This window comes from Triticum aestivum, chromosome 4B, assembly GCF_018294505.1.
Source record: "Triticum aestivum cultivar Chinese Spring chromosome 4B, IWGSC CS RefSeq v2.1, whole genome shotgun sequence".
Taxonomy (NCBI): Eukaryota; Viridiplantae; Streptophyta; class Magnoliopsida; order Poales; family Poaceae; genus Triticum; species Triticum aestivum.
The window spans coordinates 323,335,981-323,351,551 of record NC_057804.1 but is presented as its reverse complement, the minus strand read 5'-3'; the positions used below and the strand labels follow the sequence as shown (position 1 = coordinate 323,351,551).

The window sequence follows — 15,571 nt, the reverse complement described above, 5'->3', positions numbered from 1 at the left end:
AGAACTGGAGATGCATTTCTAGGTGTTGTATTTTGCATCTTTTGAAGATGGAGATATAATTTTTTGCATTCACATCATCTGTTCAAGATGAATTTTGGACCTGAAGATGTATAACTTAGTTATTTTTCCATTTACATCATCTACTCCTTACGTCCAAAAAAGTTTGTCGCTCAAGACGGACACGCTTTTTTTGGACGGAGGGAGTTTAAAGATGCTCTACTTTGCGAGATATTCGGCCGGGAAAAGGAAAACGAAGAAACGAAAAACCGTTGCCAAATCCAAGCGCCGGTAGCCGTGCACTGTTCGTTTGTTCTTCTACTACTCGAAACCCGAAAACCCCCTTGCACTATTGCCCGTCCCGTTTCGCTTTCCCTGCTACCCCTCCTTCTCCTCGCCCACCCTTTGTTTCTCTCTCTTCCCCTTCGGCCAAGCCATGCCTCCTACTACTACTTCCCCCACCACATCCGCGTCCCCCCTCCACCTCCGCGTCCCATCTGGCTTCCCCCTCCTCCCGTCCACAAACCCTAACCCTAATCTCGCCGACCCCTCCGCCGTCGCGGCCCGCCCCCACCGCCATCCTCGCCGCTCCCCGCGTTCGCCTCGGTTCCCGCTCCACCCCCGGAGCGTCCCTCCAAGCGCGCGGGGGGGGGGGGGGGGGGGCACTATCTAGGGTTTTGCTATGGACCCCCGCCGCCCTTCCCCGCGCGGCGGCGCCAACGGCAGCGGGTTCTCCTACTCCAACCTCTTCAACCTCGAGGTAGTTGCTCGTCTCTTGTTCTCTTTCTTCGCTTGACTGGAGGCCTCTCTGCGTGGCAAGCGCTGCGTTGTGCTAGGGGCGCGGCTGATCGGGGCTGGGGATGGGCTGTGGAGCTCTTTGTCACTGGACTCGGGGATTTCTCTCGGGGTGTGGTGGGCTTGTTCCCTTGTTTGTCCAGTTTGCAGGTGCAATTCGGCAGTGGTTTGGGTGGGAGCTGCCGGTTTTGGCTCAGGGTTTAGAGGCTCGCTAGTTGGAACCTAATGCAGGTTATTTGGTGATGGTGTTGCAATCATGCTTACTGGCTGATGCCTTGTGCTACCGTTTCCTGGTTACTGCTGCTATGCTTGTCCGGTTTACCACTTGTCATCTTGTATCATCTCTGCTGCTAATGCCTTTGCCTAGATTGTCTAGTATTTCATACAATTAAAGTTTTTTAGTTGCTGGGATCTCCACATGACTCTTGGCTTTAGTTTCTTGCTATGTTACCCTTAGAGCTTGCAAATTTATCATTTTGGTGATTCCGTAGTGGTATTGTTGCTGTCTGCTTTTTTCTGTGTGGATGTAGGTTAACTGAAATATGTATTGCCTTAGGTAGCGATCTAGTGTGGAAAATACAAATAGTGGACATCTTTTTTTTTTAATGTGGAATCTGCCTTTTGTTTTTGACTTGATGAAGCAGACAAGTTGTTTCTGCTCTTGTTTTGTTAAGTTCTGTTGATCTATCATTCTTATTGTTTTTTTACTGGACATTGTAGCCATTGCTAAACTTTAAAGTCCCTTTACCGGAAGATCTTGATCGATATGGGAATAGTAGCCCAAATGGGAGCGTGAGTAGCCAAGGTAAGCTCAACTCTTCCTTCCTTCCTTCCTTCATTCTCTTATCTTTATTAGTACATTTCTTTGCTCTCTCTCTCTCTCTCTCTCTCTCTCTCTGTGGCAAATGGCAATTGTCTAAAATCCATCTTGTTGTATATATGCTTCTGTGTGGATCTTGCTGCTCACCCAACTTTTCCTTTAAGGTCAAGGGTCCTTGTCGGATCAGTACAATGGTGTGAGTGATGCTTCTCATGGGCTGCATCGAAAGCGAAAAAGGCATCTTGGTGTTGCAAGCGATGATGAGGAAGCAGATGCCCACAGTAACCAAATAACCGAGGAGCACTACCGTACAATGCTGAGTGAACATGTTCAAAAGTACAGAAGGTCAAAGGTTAAGGAGGGTGTTTTTGGTTCTGATCCTCCTCGGGCAGACCCCCCCCAAATGTTAAAACACAAAAATGGCAATACAAGAGTTATGAAATACAGAAGTGATTTCAAGGATGTTGCAGCATTAGGTGTGTTAGAAACCTCACCTGAGTATAATGGGATGGGATCTATTAGTGCATATGGTGGTTTCAATAAGATTGTAGCTTCACTTGATTCTTCCTATTTGGATATGGGGGATAATGTGAGCTACTTAATTCCAGAGGGTTATGATAAGTTGGCATCTTCCCTTAATCTGCCTGTTTTTTCTGATGTACGTGTCGAGGAGCATTTCTTGAATGGCACGCTAGATCTGCGCACCCTGTCAGCAATGCTTGGCACTGACCTTAAGTTTGAGGCTACTAATCGTGGTGGATTAGCCGAACCTCAGCCTCAACATGCATCACTCCAGGAAAGGGTAAAGATCCAGAAATTTGCACTTCAAGTAACTGAGGACCCCTTTGCAATTCCAGAGGGATCAGCTGGGAGGATACGAAGATCTATTATTTCAGAATCCGGCAGTTTGCAGGTTCATTATGTTAAAGTCTTGGAAAAAGGAGATACATATGAGGTTGGTTTCATATGTTAAAATACTTGATTTCATGCTGTTTTATTAGTGTACTTAGCAACAATGTGATGTCATATATGCAGATTATCGAGCGGAGCTTGCCAAAGAAGCAAATAGTGAAAAAGGAACATTCTGAAATCATGAAAGAAGATTTGGCAAGTTCTTTGAAACGCTGGCATATTATTGCTAGAAACATTCCAAAGCATCACAGAAATTTCACTGCTTTGCTGAAGAAACGGCAAATGGATGCTAAACGCTTTTCTGAGAATTGTCAACGGGAGGTATTGCATTTGTCTATCGTGTCACCTTAAAGCATGACACCATTTCAATGTGTTCTAGTTTACATTCTTGCTGAACCATTTGTCATCCGAAGCCTTTACTCATTTCTTGTTTAACTTCCAGGTGAAGCTCAAGGTCAGCAGGTCACTGAAACTGATGAGAAGTGCTCCAGTACGCACAAGGAAGCTTGCTAGGGATATGTTGATATTTTGGAAACGGGTAGACAAGGAACAGGTATTTGTCTCATAAGCTTACAATTGTTTAACTTTGTTGCAATTTTGAAAGTATACAATCTGCCTTTTATTAGGAATGCTTATCTATTTCACAGTATTGAACTATATGAGTTGATACTATATCCATTTCTTACATCCCCTGAGCCATTTCACTATATGAGTATTGTTATCCCAAATCTGTTAATGTTTTGTGTATTGTCTTGTATTGCCTTCAGTCCAGTTTAGCACATGGTGTTTACTGCCCTTGTGCGCTGTAGAACAAGACAAAATATCACATCACTCATTCTTTGTGCCTGTTTCGCAGTATGAGTTGAGGAAAAAAGAGGAAAGAGATGCAGCTGAAGCTTTGAAGCGAGAAGAGGAACTACGCGAAGCAAAAAGACAGCAGCAGAGGCTCAACTTTCTGCTATCCCAAACTGAGCTCTATAGTCACTTTATGCAGAATAAGGCTGGCGAATCAGCACTGCCTGATGAGGGATCTGCTCCTGAGGTTGATGACGAGGAAGATCCCGATGAAGCTGAATTAAAAAGAGAGGCTTTTAGAGCTGCTCAGCATGCCGTGTCCCAACAAAAAAGGATGACAAATGCATTTGATAGTGAAATTGTGAGGCTTTGTCAATCTTCGGAGTCTGGTATTCCAACGGACGATTCAGCTACTATGGAGCCTAGCAAGATTGATCTCTTACACCCGTAAGCTATATCTGGAATTTTGTCTTTTTAAATTGCAAACAAGCATTGTAGAACAAAAGAAATTGTATTCTCTAAAGCTTATTGCCTGGGAGGATCTTGTTTTCAGCTCAACAATGCCTGAGCAGTCATCTGTGCAGACCCCTGAGTTGTTTAAAGGTGTATTAAAAGAATATCAGTTAAAGGGCTTGCAGTGGCTGGTCAATTGCTATGAACAGGTAAACTCTTACAGAGCTATTGTATTTCGGTCACTTGTGGTGACTGCCATTATTAGGTTATAACGTCACACTTTGGATTTCTTGCAGGGGTTAAATGGCATTCTTGCCGACGAGATGGGTCTTGGCAAAACTGTGCAGGCTATGGCATTCTTATCCCACTTGGCTGAGGTTTATGAATATATTTTCTTAAATTTTCATTTAGTTATTTGTTGCCCAACTGCTTTTGGATCTCATTCCATGTTACTTCTGAACCCAATCTCAGTTGTATCTGAACTTAATTTATCTCTTGCTCTTTTGTTTATTCCTTCTGGAGATGTCATATTATGTTGTAGTTTAATATTGCATGGCAAGCATTTGATATGACATGGGTGTCTCATGCAGGATAAAAACATATGGGGTCCCTTCCTGGTGGTTGCTCCTGCATCTGTTGTGAATAATTGGGCTGAAGAGGTGATCAGATTCTGCCCTGATCTTAAGATACTCCCATATTGGGGCCCAGAAAGGGTGGTTCTTCGCAAGAACATCAATCCCAAGCGTCTTTATCGGAGGTAGATTCTTATCGAAGCATTGTTATCTTCATTGTCTCTCTTATAACAGGGTCATAAACCAATCATGTGACATTGTTTCTCTCATTTATAGAGATGCTAGCTTCCACATTCTCATCACAAATTATCAGATACTTGTGAATGAAGAGAAGCTTTTGAGGCGTGTTAAGTGGCAGTACATGGTATTGGATGAGGCCCAGGCTATAAAAAGTTCAAGCAGGTGATTTTTCATGCTTCTTGTAACTCATGCCTATCTTCATTTGTTTATTCTGTTTTTTTCCTTATTGCATGGCCCTTGCTTGACAAATAATTACCATCTTTTTGCTCTATACCGCAGCCAGCGCTGGAAGACTTTGCTGAGCTTTAACTGTAGAAATCGCTTGCTTCTTACTGGGACACCAATTCAGAACAACATGGCTGAGCTATGGGCACTTCTTCATTTCATCATGCCCACTTTGTTTGACAGCCACGAACAGTTTAATGAGTGGTTCTCAAAAGGGTACTGTTTTCCTACAGAAGTTATGTTTTTTTGTCTTAACTTTATTGCTTACGTTTCTTTGGCCTTCCAGGATCGAGGGCCATGCTGAACATGGAGGGACCTTGAATGAACATCAACTTAGTCGACTGGTAAGATAGTCATATATAGTGAATACCATGGTTTCATGATTATTTTAAGTGATTGCCTATGTCTCGTGCTTGTTTAGAAGACTTTAAGTTTTCAAATGGGTAAAGTTTGGTACAGCCTTGCTATTTCTTAAGATTATGACATGTTCTCTATTTGCACAGCATGCTATATTGAAGCCGTTTATGCTCCGCCGTGTTAAGATTGATGTCATAGCAGAAATGACGGAAAAGAAAGAAGAAATTGTGCCCTGCAGATTGAGTTCTCGCCAGCAAATCTTCTATCAAGCCATAAAGAATAAGATCTCTCTTAATGAGTTGCTTGATGGAAGTCGTGGCAATCTAAATGACAAGAAGCTGCTTAGCCTGATGAATATTGTCATGCAGCTACGTAAGGTACAGTTCCGACAATTAAAATTTATTTAGTTATTTTTTAGGCCCCTACTGAAAATTATGATAGTGTAGGTTTTTTAACTCATTGGGTTTTCTTGATATTGTTCTCCACGTAATTCTTAGGTCTGCAATCATCCAGAGCTGTTTGAGCGCAATGAGGGAAGCTATTACTTTTATTTTGCGGAGATCCCAAATTCTCTTCTTCCTCCCCCATTTGGGGAGCTGCAAGATATACATTATGCAGGCAAGAGGAATCCTATAGTGTTTGAGGTACGATCGATCAATAACAGTTTCTATTGTTGATCATATGGTTTACAATCACAGACAGTCAAACACTACTAATGTATTATTTCTTTCTCAATCTCCACAGATTCCAAAGTTAGTTTATGAAGGAATCATCTGTAACACAGAAATACCCGTCGATGGTTGTGGATTCCGGAATGGATATATCAACAGGCTGTTCAATATTTTTTTGCCAAGCAATATCCATAATTCGGCAGTTCCAGAATCAACTTCACGAACCACATCTGTTCTGCCATCTGGTGCATTTGGCTTTACACGTTTAACGAATCTGTCCCCAGTTGAAGCTTCCTTCCTGGTCACGTCTTCATTATTTGAGAGACTAGTGTTTTCAGCGACACATTGCAAGATGGAGTATGTTGATGAAATCGTGGATCTATTCCTTGATTCAGAAGGTTCTGATCTCCAGCTCAGTCAGTATGATGCCACAAAAGTCCGGGCTGTTACTAGATTATTGCTTTCACCTAAAAGGGCAGACTCCAGTTTGCTCAGAACAAAATTTGAAATAGGCCTGAGCGATAACCCGTGTGAAGCACTAGTGCTTTCTCACCAGGATAGGCTTGTCTCGAACATACGGCTTCTTCGTTCAACATATGGTTTTATCCCACCAGCTAGAGCACCGCCGGTAAGTCTATCTGTTTCATCTGTGTTGACGCTGGTTTTTGCACTTCTTTCTGCGTCAGGGCATCTGTTCAGTAATCTTAGCTTTAGTGTTAAAATTCTGGAACTTCTATATAGTGGAGATGTTTTTTGGTTATGCATGTTAGCCACTTATAACCATGGTCGTGTTGGTTAACCCTCCTTTCCCCTTTCCTCTTCTTCCAGATAAATGTCTGTTGTTCAGATCGGAATTTTGCCTACAAGTTAACAGATGAGATGCATGATCCCTGGATCAAGAAGCTGTTTCTGGGATTTGCTCGCATTTCCGAGTTCAATGGTCCTAGAATACCGAATGGTCATAATACTTTGATACAGGAAGTATGTACTGATTTGCCCATCCCTGAACCGATGCTACAGTTACCGTACAGGATATTCGGGTCATCTCCGCCTATGAGTAATTTTGATCCAGCTAAAATGCTCACGGTAAGTTTATAACTTTTGCTTGTGCATATAATGCTAGAAATTGTCTGTTTAGGTTTGTAGCTTTGGCTGCACAATTTCATTCTCTTTGTATAGTTACGATTTTAAATCAGTTTTTTGCTACTTAGCTTCATGAACTGCTTAACTACTTGTACATTTTTTCCGAAAATTTCGCATAGATCATTATGAAAAGTTGGTGTAATGTTGTTTTTATTGCACATATTTATGACCCCTTATTAACTGTCATGAAATGCTTGATGACAGGATTCTGGGAAGCTCCACACGTTAGATAAACTACTGCGGCAACTCCGAGCTGAAAATCACCGTGTGCTCCTATTTGCTCAGATGACTAAAATGTTGGACATCCTTGAGGTACTATAGAAAAATGTTCAGATCTTTCTTGCAATAATAGTTACTCCCTCCGGACAGGTATGCAGGCCGCTCTAGTATTTTGAGTAAAAACTTTGACCACCGATTTAACTAAGAAAATATGGGTTATATGCCCCCAAAATTGTACCATTGGGTTTGCTTCTGAAAGATGTTTCCAACAGTGTACTTTTTTTTGGAACATACCTCATATTTTCCTTGTTAAATTGGTGGTCAAGTTTGACTCAGAAAACTAGGGGGCCCTCCGGCCCTGTATGCTGGCCCCGGAGGTAGTAAATTCACAGTTATAATTTTCCGTTCTTTAGAATATACACCCTCTGTTTCTAAATGTAAGACGATTTAAACTGCCAAAACGTCTTATATTTTAGGACAGTGGTAGTACTAGATAGATAGATCAGACACATGGGAAAATGTTATTGAAATTTGTTTAGCTGAAAGTTTGTGCCATCACAATTATCTTCATTTCGTAGATTTGTGCTGATTTTCTATAGTGAGATATCTTTAGTGAAGTGTTTATATTATGTTGGATACTTTGGTTCCACTAAAACCACTATATTTCCGAGTTACGCATGGGATTTGTTAAAACAATATTATTATTATTAATATTTTAACAAGTCTCAGATCTATAACTTCAAATCAGAAATCACAAAACTACCACCGTACTGTTGCTAGCGGCACCGAAAAGAGATCTGTCGTTGCCAGCCGCAACGAAGAGAGCTGGTCGCTGCCGGCGGCAACGAAGAGCTGCTGTTAGTTGCTGCTTGCAACAACAGCTGCACGTGCCATACTCATGTATTGCTCCGCATCGATCCAGCTGCTTGCTGAGAATCGGTGCACAAGCTTGAATGCTTTAGTAAGTATATGTGCATGTGTTGCTCTGAGTCCATGCTTGCTTGTATGCGCACATCGGTGAAGGTAGTATGTTTGTTGCTTGTACGAGCATCGGTGAACAAGCTTTAGTACGTACTCGTGCGTGTGATCTGTAATGAAAGCAACTTATCTCTATTGAATGCCCAAGGGGCATATATATATTACACAAAACTTGAGATGCAAGGAAAGGAAACATAGTATAATAAGGATTCCTAGACCAATACTAATACTTCCTAACCCCCCCCCCCCCCCCCCCCCCCGGTCAAACGCAGAGCGTATGCAATGGCATTGCATTCGAAGAAGTGTGATACTAGAAAAAAAATGATAATCCAAATCTCTGCGTCTTGAGAGTGTCGCCATAGCATGAAGAGTCTTCAAGACCTGTCGAGTCAAGCCGGGGATAACGAAGAGATGGCACATCACAGGAAGACACCGCATCAGTAGAAGATACAAGATAAAAGTAGATGTAGGGAGTCATAGCATGCAAGCAGCAGGGGGAGCAACACGTAAGTAGCAGCAGTAGCCACGAAAAGTAGCAGAGGAAGAGTCACGCACAGGGCAAGCTGGCAGCCGCGTGTCATGCCCCTTGTTGGCAGAAGGCAGCAGGCGTGTTCTGCACGTCTTGGCAGAAGGCAGTCGGCGGCCCGATCTGGCCGAGGCATTGACAACGGGCGAAGAGATCTATCGAGAAGAGAACCATCGGAAGAACACTGAAAAGAATTCATCTTACGAGACCGACAAAAAAATAAAATCAATCGTGAGGACGAGTAGCAGCGTCCGGAGACCTAAACCTAGGCTCTAATACCATGTTATGAAAGCAACTTATCTCTATCGAAGGCCCAAGGGGCATATATATTACACAAGACTTGAGATGCAAGAAAAGGAAACTTAGTATAAAGGCGCCTAGACCAATACTAATACTTCCTAACATGATCCACGGCCAAGACCGTTGGTTCAGCCCGAGCGTGCCCAACCCTGACATCCACGGCGGAAATCATCGGTTCAGCCCGAGAACCCTGACATCCACAACCGAAATCTTCGATTTAGCTCGAGCCTGACCAACCCTGACATCCATTGCCAAAATCACGGGTTCAGCCTGCCCAACCCCCATGTGCTGGAGCTCAACTTACGTTCGTGCTATCTGTGGACATGAAGCTGATGTTGCCATGGATCATGGTGCACGCGGCCAAGTGCAAAAATAGGACGAGGGGTAATGTTTAGGTGGCTGGCTACATCCAGATGTGTAGATGAGTGCAAGTGATTGGAAATTTTTTCATTGAGTGCGATGCAGGATTGCGGCAGTCGGTGTAGATTGAACGGTGAAATTCGTCCTCCACAATGCATGATTTGAGCCCTTCATCTGGATGGATTCTCCTTGTCAATACTGTCCTGATGGCGTGAAGATTTGGCCAAGGGAGCTCCGGGGTGTCACGATGTTCAGTGCGTTGATGTTGCAATCTTTTTGTTGCCCCTCCAAACGAGAAGCCACTTTTCGTTACGAACAAACCACGACGAGCTCTTTTCGTTGCCGCTAGCTAGTTTTGCAATTTCCTATTTTGGAGTTATAGATCTGAGATTTGCTAAAATAATAATAATAATATTCTTAAAGAAACTTTGTTATGCATGCACATCTAAAAATATCACTGTGGATTTGAGCTTGCATAGTTGACTAACAGGATGCAAAATGTTGAGTACCGTGTTTCAGAAACTTTAGGAGCATCCTAGGTTTCCATTATTCTTTGACTGGCCTTGTGAACTTTGTGAAGGAACTGAAATGAACAAGGAAGTGTGTGCCTTACTATCATATGGAGCTGTATATATGAACTACTCATTCAAAAGATCTTGTTGAGTTTATGATTGTAAGTTTGAACCCTTCTCTAACTTTGTGTGTCATGCACTGCTATTTTCAGGACTACATGAATTTCAGGAAATTCAAGTATTTCAGACTGGATGGGTCTTCTGCAATTTCTGATCGTCGTGATATGGTCCGGAATTTCCAGAACAGGTAAGGCATTAGTGGATACTGTATAGGACGTAACTACTGCTCTGAGATGATAACGCTCCTCAAACATGACCTCAGCAGAGTTTTGTTGTCTGCAGGAATGATATATTTGTCTTCTTGCTAAGTACAAGAGCTGGGGGACTAGGAATTAATTTGACTGCTGCTGACACAGTTATATTTTACGAAATTGACTGGAATCCGACACAAGACCAGCAGGCAATGGATAGAACACACAGACTTGGTCAGACGAAGGAGGTAAGTTAAACCTCAATGTATACATACTTTGCAACCTGTTGCAACTTTAGCACCATATTGTTTGTAAATATGTGCATTTATGACAGTCTCGTTGAAGATTTTCATACTAGAACTACTGTTTGTAAAATATGTGCATTCTTTGTTATACAAAGATTCTCGGACTAAATCTGCCAATCTTGTCCAAGATTTTCGTACTAAAATTGCCGATCCTGTTGACTCTGTCCCTGGTATTCCCTGGGTAGGAATGTTGTAATCTAATGCCTAAATCTAGATTCATTGTCTCTAGTCTAGATTGACTGTCTTTATCTGGCCGGCAACTATTCAACATTATGGCAAGTAAAGATTCATTTGTAAATGGGTCTGAATGTTTACGAGAGAAGATGATTTGTTATTATTGTGTTGTTACTGATTCATCCATAGGCCGCCATCATGAGGTTCTACATCCTGTATGGGATGTATTCATTATTTGAATGGACTCGTATTATGAGAATCATTACTGCATAATTGACACTATTGACAGAGGGGTGGCTATGTTTCTTGTTATATAGGTCATGCTGCTATTGCTGCTGTCATTAATGTCATGTTTTTTTGGGTTGGCTAAAGTTACAAACATGGTCTGTAACCCTTTTTTTTATACCAGGCTGGACAAGCTTGAGACTAGCCAATCTTTCATCTTTCATGGTTTCTGGCCAACTGTTAACCTGTATTTAGTCTTTTGGACTTTTAAAACCTTGTTTGATCACTAATTTCAGTGTTTGTAAAAAAAGCACTGAAGTTCAGCTCTTATTTGTTAACTGTTTGGTTTCACCAACTCAAATAACACTAGTCTGTTATCCGAATGTACAAATTCCACCAATATTTATAATTAATAGTTGAGTGGCTCAGTTTCTTATATATTATTTCAAACCTGGAATTGTAGGTAACCGTGTATAGACTTATATGCAAAGACACTATTGAGGAGAAAATCTTGCAAAGGGCAAAGCAGAAGAATGCAGTGCAAGAGTTGGTTATGAAAGGGAAACAAGTTCAGGATGATCATCTGATGAGACAAGAGGATGTTGTTTCATTACTTCTTGATGATACACAGATTGCACACAAATTGAAAGAAATATCAATGCAGGTAAATTATTCCCTCATAAGTAGATGATGTTTTAGACTTGTTATTTTCTTTGAGGATAGACGACATTTTACAATTTCAGCTGATTCCCGTGTTGGCATTATTTTAAATGTTACTGACTCTTACTCCTGCTTTTCGATACCGTGAGGTGTGTTTGTTGTGCATGCATCATTTGCTCTGTTTTCGAGTCGAACCACTAGTCGCGACTAGTCGACGTCGACGAGTCGTTAAATGAAGGTCGACTCAACCTGTCGACTCGAATCATTGGATGAGTCAAGCGACTCGATCGACTAGTTGCGGTTTTTGAGTCGAGCGACTCGATCAATCTGTCATGGAAGAGGTGCTGGCAAAGGAAACGGAGCCTGCAAGGAGGGGTGGTTCTATGGAAGGAGGGGGGAGGTGGAGAGGAAGGGGCTGAGGCAGAGAAGCCATGATAAAGGAGCTGCAGCAAGGCCATTGCGGCTGTTGATGCGTGTCTGGAGGCTGGAAGGGAGCAGGTGAGAGAAAAGAGATAGAAGAGAGTAGATGGACGGTGAAGATTGAGAATATAGATGGTTCAGATTGAGCTAGGCAGGCTAGGGTTTCATTGGGCCTTACTGGGCCAATATTGACCCTCTGGAAACCTAGATCGAACAGTTCCAACACCCCCCTCCCCCGACTCAACCCTCTTCTGTGGCCGCCGCCGCCCCTGGCTTGCTGCTCGTCCCCTTCTCCCCTGGCTGCTGCTGCCTGCTGCTCATCCCCTAGTTGCTGCTGCTGCTGGTCTGCTCCTCCCATCCCCTGGTGGCCTGGTCTTGGCTGGTTGCTGCGGCTCCACCCTTGGTTCCCGCCGCCTGCTGCTGGTCTGCTCCCTACTGCTTAACTCACGTCGACTCATCGCATGTCGACTCGTCGACCATGAGTCTCGACTAGTCTAGAGTCACCCCCCCCCCCCCCCCCCCCCCCCCCCCCCTGGAGCAACTCATCGACTCGAAAACCTTGATCATTTGATGTTTAAGCGCATATGTTACATTGTGAGCAGACTTGCATTAAAGATGGACCTTTTACTCGAACACATACTTCTGAAGGAATTAATAGGGCTAGCGTGTCAGCTCCTTAATCCGAGTGCCCAAAGAAAGCTATTATGTCATGTAAATATGAACTAAGGGGGTATATCATTTCCATCTTTTTACAGACTGCAATGGAATCTACACGGCCAACTTGTATCTTGAAATGCTACTTGGTCTAATATCTCTACCAAATTTTAATTCCAAAATCAGTTCTAAATTGGAAAATTTTGTTGGTTCTCATTTTCTCTTAACTCACAGGGAAAGGCCATCTCACCATGAACATGATCTCTGCCAGGTTGTTTGGCTGTGAGTTTACTGATATGTCTTGTGTTAGCGATTCTGCTGATTATGAATTAATTTTATGGAGAAACTGTACAGTGCCTTGTTTCTAGCAAGCATCGGGTAATTGGTACAGCTGGGGCTTGAAAAACCTTAGGCTTTCGTAATTCAGACCTTTCTCAGCAACCACTTTGCTCAAACCAAAACATTTTCTAAGAATTGTTGACTTCATTTTGAGTGTGTACAGATGATTTTGAGTTGGTGGTAAAAGTCTGGCAAGAATATTCCTCATCTGCATATTCACCCTTTTAGGCAAAGGATCGACTAAAGAAGAGGCGAGCAAAGGCCATCAAGGTTGACAAAGAAGGAGATTTGAAGCTTGAAGACTTGGATGATCCAACTGAAGAACCTGTAGAACAAGATAATACAACCAGCAAAAAGGTACACAGAGAAACGTTTCTGAGTTATCGAGTGATGAGGAACACTAGATTAGGAAAAAAAAATCGTATGTCAGATTTGTTTGGTTACTTCTAGATGCTTCTACTCTAGTGTAGTATTTCTTTTCTTTTCTACCCTACCTACTGTTTTCTAGAGTCTTCTAGTTGTGAGTAGCTATGAGTAGAATGGTGAAACTTAAATAATGTTTGATAGAGTATTCCAGCTATGAGTAGAAGTATGTGAAGGCATCCCAAAGCCCTATAAATAGAGGTCCTCGCCTCTACTTTGTACCCAGACTATGTACCCCACTACCTATAATAGAACTTGGTGTTCTTAGCTAAGATCTTGGAGTAGATCTTGTGCTCTAGGAGTTCTGGATTGAACTCCTGCTGCCATATTGGCTTACATTCGCCTCTAGAGCGATATCTACCGCAGCACGTTAAGTTGTTCCTTCAACACTTGTGCTGTACACATTGTAGCAGCAAGGTGGAGTTGCTCCTCCACAACCTTGTGCTGCTTCATCGAGTCACTTCTTTCTTTGTGATAGGATAGATCACACCCTTGGTTGGGGCTTTGAAGTTTCTTTTGCTGTATTTTCTTAGGAATTCATATCACCCTGTGTGTATATAAACACAAAATCATTGAGGCGTTACTTAGTATGCAAGCTTAAAATTCCAATTGAAGCGAATATAAAAGAACAAGTGATGCAGTTTCACATATTGGATTGGCACCCATATAGAACTTCATTAGCTCCTTGTGTGATTGACATGCATAGATGGATTTAACTTTAGGCGTATTGGTTGGGTTTGACTTGCATTTTACTCCCTCCGTTCCTAAATATTTGTCTTTTTAGAGATTTCAAATGGACTACCACATATGGATGTATATAGACATATTTTAGAGTGTAGATTCACTCATTTTGCTCCGTATGTAGTCACTTATTGAAATCTCTAGAAAGACAAATATTTAGGAACGGAGGGCGTAGTACATATTCTACTCCCTCCGTTCCTAAATATTTGTCTTTTTAGATATTCAAATGGACTACCACATACGGATGTATATAGACATATTTTAGAATGTACATTCACTCATTTTGCTTCGTATGTAGTCACTTGTTGAAAACTCTAGAAAGACAAATATTTAGGAACGGAGGGAGTACCAAAAAATGCAAAGAGATGATCAAAACAAAATGAGCTGCATTATCTTACCCTTTCAATTTCAGTATCTTTGCCTGCACCAGTCCTTATCCTGCTTGATGCTATTTTGAATAAGTTGCCTTGCAATGTGCTGTATTGGAGATACTTATATTACATCATATTGCAACAATTGTAATAAGTAGCTGTGAAATAATAGATAATGATAATGTGCACTAACCAATTATTATATATTAGCCCCATGTTGTTTCCTTGAGGCTTTGTTAGATTCACCTAACTTTCTCAGCCTTGCTATGTGTGGGCTTCATTTGTTTAATTAACTACTAATATATTTCCAGAAAAAGGGCTCGCACAAGAAACCTCCAAAGTCACAGGATAATAATGGTGCGGATGGTGTTGTTCCCGAGAGTGGTCCTGTCGAAGATGAGGAGCATATTGCTTCTCTGAGGCCTAAAAGATCAAAGAGACTAGTGAGGAGCACGGGTGAGGATAAGGAACCCGTTGCTGCTTGTGATGTTGAGAAACCTGCAGATGCAGCTGAAAACAATGACAACAATGATGCAGAAGAGTTGCAATCCCAGACTCCTTCAGCCTAGTTGACCTACTGGGTTGACCTGATGAAAACATAAGATGCGAATGGCAAGACTCTAATTTGTGGTGTTGAGTAGGAGCATCAAAGATGGCACCCATTGGAGGAGCTCTGGATCTGCTTAAGGTGTTACGCAGTTCAATAAGTATTTTAACTGTGCTGTGCAGCTTCTTTTCAGAAGCCTGGGACCGCAACTTGGGTGCAGTTGCAGTGAGCTGAGCCCAATGATGGCTGTTACTGCCAGCCCTTATCCCTGCTGTTGGCGATGCTCGCTCTAGCCATTTTGTAAATAAGCATTAGCAATGTTCCGTCACATATAGGAATAATTTTGCTGTGTAAAGAGAGTAGTGATGTAGAGTTTTGTTAGGCTAAAAATGAACATGGCAGGAAATATCTGCTGTGCTTCCGAGTTGGAAACATCTATCACTTAATTTATGACTTTATTTAGTCCGTCCAATAGATGTTAAGTGTGTCTATTACTCCCTCCGTTTCGAAAATTAACAGTGAGATG

General features: G+C 42.2%; 1 protein-coding gene across 2 annotated transcripts; it reads left to right on the top strand.

Annotated features, from left to right (window-relative positions):
* The first annotated feature begins 456 nt into the window (after positions 1 to 456).
* On the top strand, positions 457 to 15,517 carry LOC123092095 (chromatin-remodeling ATPase INO80). Of its 2 annotated transcripts, none has more exons than XM_044513778.1 (22): positions 457 to 757; positions 1,513 to 1,597; positions 1,777 to 2,567; positions 2,648 to 2,845; positions 2,967 to 3,077; positions 3,381 to 3,766; positions 3,873 to 3,981; positions 4,069 to 4,149; positions 4,363 to 4,529; positions 4,621 to 4,746; positions 4,864 to 5,025; positions 5,096 to 5,153; positions 5,313 to 5,543; positions 5,664 to 5,810; positions 5,911 to 6,465; positions 6,666 to 6,923; positions 7,185 to 7,292; positions 10,088 to 10,182; positions 10,278 to 10,434; positions 11,354 to 11,554; positions 12,859 to 12,895; positions 13,192 to 13,320. In XM_044513778.1, exons 1-21 carry the CDS (start codon positions 680 to 682, stop codon positions 12,877 to 12,879), a joined length of 4,125 nt encoding a protein of 1,374 aa, XP_044369713.1. In that variant the 5' UTR covers positions 457 to 679; the 3' UTR covers positions 12,880 to 12,895; positions 13,192 to 13,320. The 2 variants fall into 2 exon arrangements, with proteins under 2 accessions (XP_044369713.1, XP_044369712.1); XM_044513777.1 differs by lacking the exon at positions 12,859 to 12,895 and adding an exon at positions 14,810 to 15,517 and having other exon boundaries at positions 460 to 757.
* The last annotated feature ends 54 nt before the right edge of the window (positions 15,518 to 15,571 follow it).

Coding starts and splice junctions, on each gene's coding strand:
- LOC123092095 (XM_044513777.1), top strand. CDS start 680: ATGGACCCCCGCCGCCCTTCCCCGCGCGGCGGCGCCAACGGCAGCGGG. Junction 6,466..6,665: donor CACCAGCTAGAGCACCGCCG/GTAAGTCTATCT, acceptor CTCTTCTTCCAG/ATAAATGTCTGTTGTTCAGA. Junction 10,183..10,277: donor GTCCGGAATTTCCAGAACAG/GTAAGGCATTAG, acceptor TGTTGTCTGCAG/GAATGATATATTTGTCTTCT.